The 12,459-nt window shown below is 40.9% G+C and overlaps 1 protein-coding gene across 2 annotated transcripts in view; it reads left to right on the forward strand.

The window, feature by feature from the left end:
* CORO1C (coronin 1C) overlaps positions 1 to 12,459 on the forward strand; it is a 77,737-nt gene that overhangs the window by 21,930 nt on the left and 43,348 nt on the right. For both annotated transcript variants that reach the window (XM_045887456.3, XM_054510477.2), the window contains exon 2: positions 6,776 to 6,975. In XM_045887456.3, the coding sequence (XP_045743412.1) occupies positions 6,781 to 6,975 (195 nt within the window). In that variant the 5' untranslated portion in view covers positions 6,776 to 6,780. The remainder of the gene's footprint in view (positions 1 to 6,775; positions 6,976 to 12,459) is intronic.

Raw genomic sequence — 12,459 nt, forward strand, 5'->3', positions numbered from 1 at the left:
TTATAATTCACATACCGTACAGTTCACCCATTTAAAACATACAGTTCAGTGGTTTTTAGTATACGTAGTCACAGGTATGTACAGCTATTACCACAGTTGATTTCAGAACATTTTCATCACTTCAAAAAAGAAACCCTGCACTTACTTGTTAGCTGTAACTTTTTATTCCCCTGTTGTCATCTTCCTTCCCCACTCCCTGCCAAACAACCACTGATTTACTTTCTTTATCTGTCAGTTTGCCTATTCTGGACTTTATATGAATGGAATCATAATATGTAGACTTTTGTGGTTGGGGATTTTGTGATTTATTCAGCATAATATTTTCAAAGTTCCTCCAAGTTGTAGTGTGTATTACCACTTCATTCCTTTTTATTGCTAAATAATATTTCACTGTATGGGTATACCACATTTTGTTTTCCCATTCATCTAATGAGGCTCCAACCTATGGGTTGTTTCTTCCCTTTGGCTTACTGTGAATATGCTGCCAAGAACATTCACATATAAATATTTGTTTGAGTATCAATTCTTTGGGGTGTATTTCTAGGAGTGGATTTCTGGGTCATATGGTAACTGTTGAATCATTTCAAAAGCTGCGAGACTGCTTTCCAGAACAGCTCTACCATTTTATATTCCGCTAGTAGGGTATGAGGATTGTGATTTCTCTGTATCCTCATAACACCTGTTAACTCTCTGACTTTTTGATTCTAGCCATCTTAGGGGGCATGAAGTGGTATTTCTTTGTGGTTGTGATTTAAATTTCCTTAACGACTAATGATGTGCAGTATCTTTTCATGTGCTTATTGGACATTTGTATATCTGATTTGGAAAAATATCTATTCAAGTTCTTTGCTCCCCTTTAAATTGGATTATTTGTCTCTTATTGAATTGTAGGAATTCTTTTTCTTTTTTAGGATTTTATTTGTATATTTGACAGAGAGAGAGAGAGCACAAGTTTGGGGAGTGGCAGGCAGAGGGAGAGGGAGAAGCAGGCTCCCCGCAGAGCAGGGGAGCCCGACCAGGGACTCGATCCCAGGCCCCCGGGATCATGACCTGAGCTGAAGGCAGTCGCTCAACCAACTGAGCCACCCAGGCACCCAAATTGTAGGAATTCTTCTATATTCTAGATACAGGTGCCTTATCAGATATATGGTTTGCAAAAAATTTCTTCCATTCTGGTGGATTGTCTTTTCACTTTCTTGATGGTATCTTTTGAAGCACAAAGGTTTTTAACTTTGATAAAATCCAGTGTGTCTTTTTATTTTGTTGCTTGTGCTTTGGGTGGTGTCATATCGAAGAATCCTTTGTCAGATCCAAGGTCATGAAGATTTACTTCTGTGTTTTCTTCCAAGAGTTTCATAGTTTTAATTCTTTTACAGTTATGTCTTTGATCCATTTTGAATTATTTTGTATGGTGTAGGTTAGGGTCCAGCTTCTTTTGTAGTGGCTGTCCAGTGGTCCCAGCACCTTCTGTTGAAGACTTGTCTTTCCTCATTGAATGGTTTTCGCACCCTTGTTGAAAATCACTTGACCGAAGATGTATGAATTTATTTCTGGACTTTGAATTTCATTCCATTGGTCTATTTATCTGTCCTTCTTGTCCGTCACTGTCTTGATTTTCATTGCTTTGTAGTAAGTTTTGCAATCAGAAAGTATGGAGCTTCCTAATTTGTTCTTCTTCAAGGTTGTTTTGGCTATTTTGGGTTCCCTTGCAATTCCATATGAATTTTAGAATCTGTTAATTTCTATGAAGTCAGCTGAGATTCTGATAGGGTTTGCATTAAATCTGTAGATCAATTTGGGGAGTACTGCTTTTTTTTTTTTTTTTTTTTTTTTTTTTTTTTAAGTAGGCTCCATGCCCACCGTTGGGGGCTTGAGCTCACAACCCTGAGATCAGGTGTCCTATGCTCTACCAACTGAGCCAGCCAGGCTTCCTGGAGTATTGTTATGTTAATGTTAAGTCTTCTGATCCATCAGCACTAGATGTCTTTCCATTTAATTGTGGTCTTCAATTTCTTTCAACAGTGTTTTGTATTTTTCAGTGTACAAGTCTTTCACCTTCTTGGTTAGGTTTATTCCTAAGTATTTTATTCTTTCTGATACTGCTGTGAATGGAATTGTTTTCTTAATTTCATTTTCAGATTGTTAAGAGTGTATAGAAATACAATTGATTCTTGAGTATTGATCTCTTATCCTTCAACCTTGCTGAACTTCTTCTAATAGTTTTTTAGTAGATTCCTTAGGATTTCTATATGTAAGATCATGTTATCTATGTTCAGAGATAGTTTCACTTCTTCCTTTCCAATCTGAATGCCTTTTATTTCTTTTTCTTGTCTAATTACCCTGGCTAGAACCTTTAGCACATTGCTGAATAGAAATGGCAAGAGTAGACATCCTTGTCTGGTTCTTGATCTTGGAGAAAAAGCATCTTTCATCATTGAATATTGTGTTAGCTGTGGGGTTTTTGTTTTAATCAGTTTGAGGAAGTTTCCTTGTATTCCTGCTTTGTTGAGTGTTTTTATCATGAAAGTGTTGGATTTTATCAAATGCTTTATCTGTGTGAGATGATCATACGATGTTTGTTTTTATTTGATTGATATGTTACATTATTTGATGTTCAGATGTTGACCCTACCTTGCATTTCTAGGACAAGTCCCACTTGGTCATGGTGTATAATCCTTTTTATAGGTTGCTAGATTTGCTCTGCTAGTATTTTGTTGAGCATTTCTGCATCTGTATTCCTAAGACAAATTGGTGTAGTTTTCTTGTGATATCTTTCTTTGATTTTGGTATTAGAGTAATACTGGCCTCATAAAATTAGTTTGGAGGTATTCTCTCCTCTTCTGTTCTTTGGAAGAATTTGTGAAGAATTTGTATTCTTTAAATATTTGGTAGGCTTCGGTGGCAGTGGGGAAACCATCTGGACCTGGGCTTTGTCAGATGATTTTTTAAATTATTATAGGTATCAATCCCTTCATTTTATAGAAGAGGAAACTGAAGCTCAGAAAGGTTAAGTAATTCTCTAATAAGTGGCAAAACTGATCTTAATCTGAATGACTTTATGTCAGGTTCTAGGATGGTAACAATAGCTGACATTTACCACGTAGTTATGTATCTCTAACCATACAAGGTGCTCTGACATATTAATCTCCTGCTACAATCCCCACACCAAGTGCTCATTTAATAATAGCTTCAACTTCATATGTATCATACCCGTTTTCAGATAGACAGTCTGACACTGACTTGCCCTATTGAACCTTGGCCAGGAAGTAAATGATACAGCTGTACTTCTCACTCACAAGGCTGTCTGACTCTGGAGCCTGCCCTCTAAATTGCTTTTCTCTATTGTGTACAGCAAAAGCAGCTGTGCCACATGTGGACAGCTGAGCCCAGGTCAGGTTTGACCTTGATTGTAAATGGGCTCACACTGTCCTTCAAGCTGCACTTGGACATACCTGGCTTCAGTCAGCATATAGTGCTCTAGAAGTACTTTTTCTCACTTACTCTGCTATGTAGCTAACACTCTTCTCCATGGTTGTAGCAAAAGAACCTGTATATCATTCTGACTCCATGTGGTTAGGATGAAAGTAAGTTGTCACCATGCGCAATATAGAAATGACTTTTAAAGGTATTTTAGTATGGACGTCAGCCAGCAGATTTGCATAATGTCTTTCAGTGAGGACATTCAGAACACTTTACATGTTTATATGTATTTTCATGTTTTTGGTGAGGTTAGATGGTATCTAGCCTATTTGAGTAAAGAGGGAAAATTCTATTTTTTAAGTTAAAGGCCCTCCTCAAATGTCCATTCACATTTCAAAGGAGGCACAAAAAGCTGACCTGTTGCCTTGTGTGAGTGGAGGGGCTGGTTGAGTGGCGGAGCTCACAGAGGGAGGTTAGGTCTTCTGCACAGTGGGGTGGGTGGTATCTAGGCTAGGCAGCTGGTGTTCTGGGAGCCCCAGGAACAAGGGCTCGAGGCTCCACTGTACAGAACCAGGTTGTCAGTGGTACCTGCTCATATCTGTGCTCATCTGTGCTTGGTGTTGTCTTATCCCGGGCCTGCAGCCTGGCTTCTGCTGAGGCTGGCGTGGGGCAGTCCCCTCATTGTGCAGCCCTGGAGGGAGCGTATCTGAGTGTCTAGCTGCTCTTAATTCAGGCTTTCCGTCAGTTTTCTCTGCAGCCTGTTTTCCACATCCCTGTCTTTAGAGATAGACAGCTTTTCTTCTCAGTGCTCTGGGGTTTCACAGTGGGCCTTGGCAGGCATCCTTTTGTGAGCCTCTCCTCCTGAGGCACTCAGCTGAGTGGAGAACATTCACACCTCAGTCAGTTACATGTGCATGTTCGCTGTCTTCCCAGATTTTCTTGTCACGTTTACTCTTTTTTTAAAGATTTTTTTTTAAGTAATCTGTACACCCAATATGAGGCTTGAACTTTTACAACCCTGAGATTAAGAGTCGCACTCTCCACCCACTGAGCCAGCCAGGCACCCCCACACTTGCTCTTTTGTAGGCTTCTTTCCAGTGTTCGTTCTTTTGTCCTTTGGTGTTACCTACTTTTATTCCTTTATTGGCATTTTATTAGGATTTCAGGAAGGAGTGGAGATAAATGTCATTTGTATTTCTTGTAAATTACCTCTTCATGTCCTTTGTATAACTTTCTATTGGGATTTTTATGTTTTAAATCTGTAAAAACTTCATATATGAACAATAACTCTTTGACATATGGTGCAATCCTTCCTTTCCTCTCTGTTAACTTACTTTTGAAACACTTGCTGGAAGATACCGGTGGGGATTCCAGCTTTTGCTAACTTGTACAGATGGTTGTATATAGGGAAATGGATCCTGAGACCAGCTGGCTGTACATTAACTTTTTTTTTTTTAAAGGTTTATTTATTTATTTGAGAGAGAGAGAATGAGAGAGAGCACATGAGAGGGGGGAGGGTCAGAGGGAGAAGCACACTCCCTGCCGAGCAGGGAGCCCGATGTGGGACTCGATCCAGGGACTCCAGGATCATGACCTGAGCCGAAGGCAGTCGCTTAACCAACTGAGCCACCCAGGCGCCCTGTACATTAACTTTTATATGGATGTGATTTTCTTTTGGTTTTCACCACCTCATGCAAGCTGTCTTATCTATGCATACTTGAGAAATACTCATGCTGTTTTACAAATGACAGACTCTGGCCAAGTGGAAGCGAATCATTTGCCATCTCCTCTACCAGATACTCTAAATATATGGTCCTGGTAGTCAGCTGGAAAGGTCTGGCAACAGCTGGGCTGAGGAACACGGGTGCTCAGATGCCTGCCAAACGTTTGTTGCCTCAGCCCAGCCACATGCCCCAGGCTTGGAAAGAGGCCACTTTTGCACATGCCTTGGAAGGGTAGAAGGAGGCTCTGGCAAGTATAAATGATCTCCCTCTGCATTTAGCGGTGGGCCCAGAGCCATGAGGAAGAGAATCAGAGGGAAGGAATTAGCAACAGCCCCACCCTCTGTCCCATTTGGCATGAGTAGACAGGTATTAACCTTCCTCCATGCATGGTGATCAGGAGTACTGGTTTTCAGCTGAGTTGTCAGGTTTGACCATGTTCCATTTCCTCTTACGTTTTCTCCAGGCCCCTTCTATCCTAGCCAATATGAACAGGATGTACTGCATATTAGCAGACAGGAAAATTATATTGGTTGCAGTTTAGGAAACCTGGATCAGGTGAGGCCTGGTGATCCCAAAGCATGAAGCTTTCAGTGCACATGTCTCTGGGATACCTAGTGGAATTTGGAGTCTGAAGTGACCCATGAGGAAGCCCAGGAACACCCGGCTTGGTGTCACTTCCCCTTTCCTAAGTCCCCTGATTACTTGGGAAGTGGCTATGGTGAACGATCAGTTCTGACATGAAAACCAGCCCTCGTTTCGTTTCCCCTCCCTTTTTCCTTTCCTCTGTCTGACTGCTACTGCTATAATCATTCTGGAACTTTCTTAGGCTGGTTTATTGCCACAGTTCAGCCAGCACCTTGCTTATAGCTTCTTCCCATCTAATATGTCCAGTATGCTACTGTTAGACCTCTTGTCATCCTAAATAGCACTTCTATCACATTGCTTTCTATTTAAATCTTTGCTATTCTTTTCTAAGACCTGGCTTTTGACCTGTCTGCTGCCTTAGTCAGACTCCTGCTAACACTTAGCACCAGAAGTCTTGTTCTAAGTTGCTCTGATATTATTCCTATGTTGGAAGGCTTTTGAAGACAAGGATGGTTGCTTATGTCTCTTGAATTTGCCACTACACATAACCGATTTGATGGAAACACTCTTGTAAGCAGGCACAGTCCTCATCAAGGAGCCAATGTCTGGGGAAAATGCTTAAAAACTGAAAAATTACCTTGGCAGACTGAGGAAAAAGCCACAGTATCATAACTTTTGGGGGGATTTGCTTTAGCTTCAAATTTACCAGTTAACTTCTCTTTGGAGTTTCTTTATCTATGAAAGGAGAAGGTTGGAGTGAATTATCTTTCAATTCCCACCCAACCCTGAAAGGCTAATTTTCCTTCATTTTTTGCTTTGATCTTTCTCTTGAAATTAAAACTGATGAGCTGTTTCTGGATCTTGAATTTGGAGCTTTTAATTTCTTTGTAATTCTTCCCCTGACGCATTTTGTTTTCTCTGGGTATGTGCTGCTAAAGGAAATTTGGGTTTGCCATTTGGCTACTTTTTAGGAGAGCAGACAAAATGCAATATCTGATTTTTTTTTTTCCTGCTTGGATTTTAATGTACTTTTTGCTCTTCCACAGACACAATGAGGCGAGTGGTACGACAGAGCAAGTTTCGGCATGTATTTGGACAAGCGGTGAAAAATGACCAGTGTTATGATGACATCCGGGTTTCTCGAGTGACCTGGGATAGTTCCTTTTGCGCTGTCAATCCCAGATTTGTTGCCATTATCATAGAAGCGAGTGGGGGAGGAGCGTTCCTTGTGCTCCCTTTGCACAAGGTAAGTAATCTGACTTTTCTATTCTTAGATACCCTCTGGTAATCTTGATTTATTTCATAATAGATTGACTTTGAAGATTGATAGTTCACTAAGAGTTGTGATTGTGGAGACCATTAGACTCTGATGTAACTGAGGTTTATTCCACACACTTCACTAACCACATCAGTTTTTCTCTTAACAGAATCATTAAACAAAATGGTCAACTCTGTTCTGGGTGTGCCTTACCTGGATGAAGAGATTATTATAATGATGCTGTGAGTATGGGCAGGCACAGGCATTTTATGATTTGGTTAGTAATCATCCACTTTTCACAGACGTTTTTCAAAAAGTGCAGTTTTTAAAAGGAGCAGAAAATTTTTTTTAAAAGATTTTATTTGAGGGCGCCTGGGTGGCTCAGTTGGTTAAGCGACTGCCTTCGGCTCAGGTCATGATCCCAGGGTTCTGGGATCAAGTCCCACATCAGGCTCCCGGCTCAGTGGGGAGCCTGCTTCTCCCTCTGACCCTCTCCTCTCTCATGCTGTTTCTCTCTCGCTTGCTCTCCAATAAATAAATAAATAAAATCTTTAAAAAAAAAAAAAAGATTTTATTTAGAAAGAGCATGTGTGCAAGCAGGGGGAAGAGCAGAGGGAGGGGGGGGAGAGAGAATCTCAAGCAGACTCCATGCCCAGCGCAGAGCTCATCATAGGGCTCCATCTCACAACCCTGAGATCATAACCCTAGCCAAAGTCAAGAATCTGACGCTCAACTGACTGAGCCACCCAGGTGCCCCTGGGCAGAAATTTTTAAGTTCATCATCTTCTTCTTCTTCTTCTCCTCCTCCTTTCTTTTCCTTCTCCTCCTTCACCTGTGAAGTCATGAGGACTGAGACTTTTTGGTTTTTTGAATGGTAAATGGGATGAAACCTTAAGAAAATGTCCCCAAACAACACAGGTTTTAAATCTGGACAAGACTAAGTTTCAGCATAGAATCTAAGCAGTGCAAATAAGTGGTACAAATAAAGGATCTTTACTGAAAGTTGTTACGTGTGACCTTCAACCTTACTGGGCTTCCCAGTCTCCTGACTTTATCTTTCCAGGGAGCTGTCTCCAGTATGGGGGAGAAGATAGGAGATTTGTGAATTTCTGACTGTTCTTGAGTATTGTAGATGAAACTCAGCACTTGCTTTAACAGGAAATCCCAGGATTGCAGATAAGTGGGTGGTGTGAAGAGAGAGCAAGGCTGGAAAGAGTCCTTTTCTAGTTAGCTTCTAAGAGGAAAATAAGTTTGATGAGTCCTGAACTCTAATGATAAGGGCTTAGTGCCAGTGAGGATGCAGGTGTTGGGTCACATTACAGCTGTTTCCATTCTGCTAACATTGGGTCTCCGTGAGTCTGAGCCATGTATATTAGGGGTACATCTCATCATAACGGACTGTGTGTTTCTGAACATGGTTACAGTAAAGTGAATTTCTGTCAAAGTATTGTTTTCCATTATATTTTGATGTTTTTTTCCTTGGGAAAATTCTCACTGGGAAAACTTCCAATTCCCCTGTACTTTACTTTCTCTCAGATACTCATGACTGACTTATTTTAACGTCTGATTTTTACTTCAGTGGCCAGATTGATGTGATATTATGCAATAGGACCATCACACTACAGAAATAGTAGATGGATACCCTTAGGGAACAAATTTGATAAGTGTTGCCAAACGTAGTTTCTTACTTAAGGCAGAGTTGTTGATTATATTTTAAAGGAGACTCTTTTCCTTCTTACTCCTTCATTGAAATTTAATTTTCTACTCAGATACTTTTATTTATGTGGAGAAAATTGCTCTTTAGTGGCAAATAATACATTACAGTATTACAAGTGCTTACCTGATTCTAGAGTGGGAGTTTGAATTTAATGTCAGTTGCATGTGGTAGGTTTTACGGTGGCCTTCTGAGAGGAACACCGCAGCTTGTCAACCGACATCAGGCACCAGAGCACCATGATGTGTTTTGGAGTTTGAGTTTTTATTCTCCCTTCTGTAGACTGAGATACATTTAAGACTGACTTATTTATTTACTTTTTAGCTCCAAAGAAATGGAACAAGCCAATTAAGCCCCAAAATAAACTTTTGAATGGTTAATCTTCCTCTGAGTTCCTAGATAGTTCTCTTCAAGTTCCACATCCACAAAAGGCTCTGTGAATCCATCTTTGCTTTTACAAACCACAGGAAGCTTTGAGTTTCATTTATATCATGTAAGGGAGGCCTGTGTGCAGTTCCTAAGCCAACTGGATCTTATAATTTGGTTTTCGCTTGCGCTGGTATTTCGTTCTTTTACCAGTTGTATAGGAATTAAGGTAGAATAACTTGCTTTAAAAATTGCCATGTTTGGAAGAAGTGTTAGTTTTTGGAGGAGCCTCAAGGGTCATTTTCCCAGACTATAATATGGTCTATGTGGCTTTGCTCCTTAAATATTAATTTGTTTTGGAGGAGGTGACATTGGCATAAACTAAAAGCCCAGCTATTGGAAATAAGGCCAGTACTTGGTGTTTAATGACTTTTATAATTGATGGGTTCACATGTACTATGTGGGATTTTGTGTATTAAAGTGTCTGTATTTTAGCCCTTAGAGTCAGTGTGGCATAGAGAAAGAACACAGGTCTGGGAATTGGGGAGCTGGGGGTCGTTCAGTCCTGCCTCAGCCACAGACTTGTAGTAGGACATGGATATGTCTATCCTTCCTACAACTTCAGTCTCTTGACAGCTTTGAAATAGTTTTATAATGAGGTGCTGCTTTTGTTTAAAGCTAAGGAAAACCAAATTCTTAAATATAATAGGAAGTGATGCTTGAAATTAAGATTGCAAGAAATGATTAGCACACGTGTGTACTGGACTCCAGTGTGTGTTAGCAGTCTGGGATTCCTCTAAACATGAATTGTAGGAGATGGGCATGGTTTTTAATAGCCATCTCAGAGATTTCTATTAATGCCCCCTATCGCTTTTTTTTTCTGGTTATAAACAGGTGAGTTTTGGTGATGCTTTTGGGGCTCTCTGTACATATTAATACTGAATATGCATGTATTGATCTTTTTTTTTTTTTTTTTTAAAGATTTTATTTATTTATTTGACAGAGAGAGAGATAGCGAGAGCAGGAACACAAGCAGGGGGAGTGGGAGAAGGAGAAGCAGGCTTTCCGCCGAGCAGGGAGCCCGATGTGGGGCTCGATCCCAGGACCCTGGGATCATGACCTGAGCCGAAGGCAGACGCTTAACGACTGAACCACCCAGGCGCCCTGCATGTATTGATCTTAAGATGTATTGTGACTCTTCCACAAAGCTTCCTGTTTAAAAACATGGCCTTCCATGAATTTATCTTCAAAGCTAGTTAGTGTCAGCAGTAAATAGGGCTTATTATTGCTACTTCATGAGGTTTGTGGTTAGATTCTGGGAAAGTCATATCTCTGTGGACTTAAAAAAAATTGGAAAGAGTAGTAGGGACAAATACATTAAAATACATACATAGCAAGAGGCAAGCTTAGGAATGAATTGTATATTTATTTTAAGTGTGTGGTTTATGAGGTTTTCGTTAAGAAGGTTTTATTAGGGAAAGTGGGATTGTAGGAAGTCACTCTAGAGGACTACAGAAGGTACTCAGTCCTGACGTGGGGTGATTTAGATTAGCACACGTGGTTCAGGATCTCTTTTGTAATGCTCCCATCAAGCTGTGGCATGCCATGCTGTCATGACTTTCAAGGTGTGGCTTAATACATTTTCTTATTATTTGGTCTTTCAGAGGATGAATAACAGCAGTCTTGCAGAACAGAAGTTGGCCTTGTGGTTTTGGCTGTAGGGATTCCCCCCACACCAACAATTACACAGGCTGCCTTGTATCAAGAACATACAGGTTTTAGCTGTCAGTGCACTCACTATACCATGTGGGCAAGAACAAGCCTCTCCTGTGTGGAGTAGCCACACTGGTGATGGCGGATGAGGCATTCCCATCTCTGTCGTGAAGCATGGTGGCTTATACACACCAGTGTTTGTGGGAAGGTGCATGTATGTGCATGCACATACACACTAAAGCTTCAGATCACAGTGAATCTGTAAATCCTAACTTAAAACAAGGGTGGGGGGAGTTGGTTAGAATTCTCTGCTCTTGATCTCTTAACATTCACTTAGGTGGGGGCACCTGGGTAGCAACTGCCTTCGGCTCAGGTCATGATCCTGGAGTACCAGGATCAAGTCCCGCATCGGGGCTTCCTGCTTAGCAGGGAGTCTGCTTCTCCCTGTGACCTCTCCCCTCTCGTGTTCTCTTTCTCTCAAATAAATAAATAAAATCTTCTAAAAAAAATTAACTTAGGTGGAGGATGCAAATTGCTTTCTCCCTTCCTCCCTTGACTATTCTTACTTTGGGTTATTGGAGTGACGGCTGATTTCATCCTCCCAGTAATTGCCTCTGAGGCAGCTCTGCTCTGGGCCAGGGTGGGCTGGGTGTGGCCAGGCCTCTGTTACCCTTTTGGGTAACTATCCTCTCTCCTTCTAGCTTCTCTGGTATAGCTGTGTAGTACCTTCTTGCACACAGTTATGTTTCTCCCATTTGTTTTAGAAACTGTATGTAGACATACTTGTGACATGGCTTTATTTATGTCTGTGAACTATCTTTTCAACTCATCTGATGGTCTTTCTCAACTAGAGTTTTGTGAAAGAATTCAGTCCTACAGAAAATTATTTCAGTAAATATTTTCTTAGTTCTCTCAAGGATGGGACATGCTATGCCTTCCAGATGCATAGGAGAGAAATTAATTCATTACATGTATCTGCTGCCTTAGAGCATTAGGACTTATTTTTCTTATAGAACCTGGGTTGACAAGGGCTGCTTTAGAGTGTTATTCTGTCCTATTTATTGAGGAATAAATCTTGACTCATTTCACTCAGAATTCTAAGTACCTCTTCTTACTGTTCAGTATCCAACTCAGATGTTACCTCTGATTCACTGAGTCAGTGAAAATCATCTTTTGGGTTCCCTTAGCTGCTTGTCCATGCTGCTGGTACCACATCCGGCATCATCACATTGTACTATAATTCTTTTCGTAGTCACTTAACAGATTAGGGGAGGATGATTACAGTTATATTCTCTTGATCTCCTGACAACAAACAAGATGGCTGTTTGTGTGGTAGATTTCCAGGATGGCCTCCAGTGATTGTCACCTCCTTATATTCATGCTGTAGTGTGGTTTCCTCCCACATTAAATAGGGTTGAACTCTGTAAACACTGGGATATGGTGGACTTGATGGCATGTGACTTCTGACACTAGGTTCTGAAAGCATGTTGGCTTCCACTTTATCTCTTTGAGAAGCACCATGTTTTGAGGAGACTCAAGCAGTTCTGTGGAGAGGTCCACAGGATCTCCCGCTGATAGTCTGCATCACCTGACCAATCCTGTTAGTGAGCTGTCTTGAAAGTGGATCCTGCTGCCCCAGCTGACACATGACTCATAAGAACCGTGAGCTAGAACCACCC

This window comes from Mirounga angustirostris, unplaced genomic scaffold, assembly GCF_029215605.1.
Source record: "Mirounga angustirostris isolate CCGP_5_RB_7025 unplaced genomic scaffold, mMirAng1.0.hap1 SCAF_14, whole genome shotgun sequence".
Taxonomy (NCBI): domain Eukaryota; kingdom Metazoa; phylum Chordata; class Mammalia; order Carnivora; family Phocidae; genus Mirounga; species Mirounga angustirostris.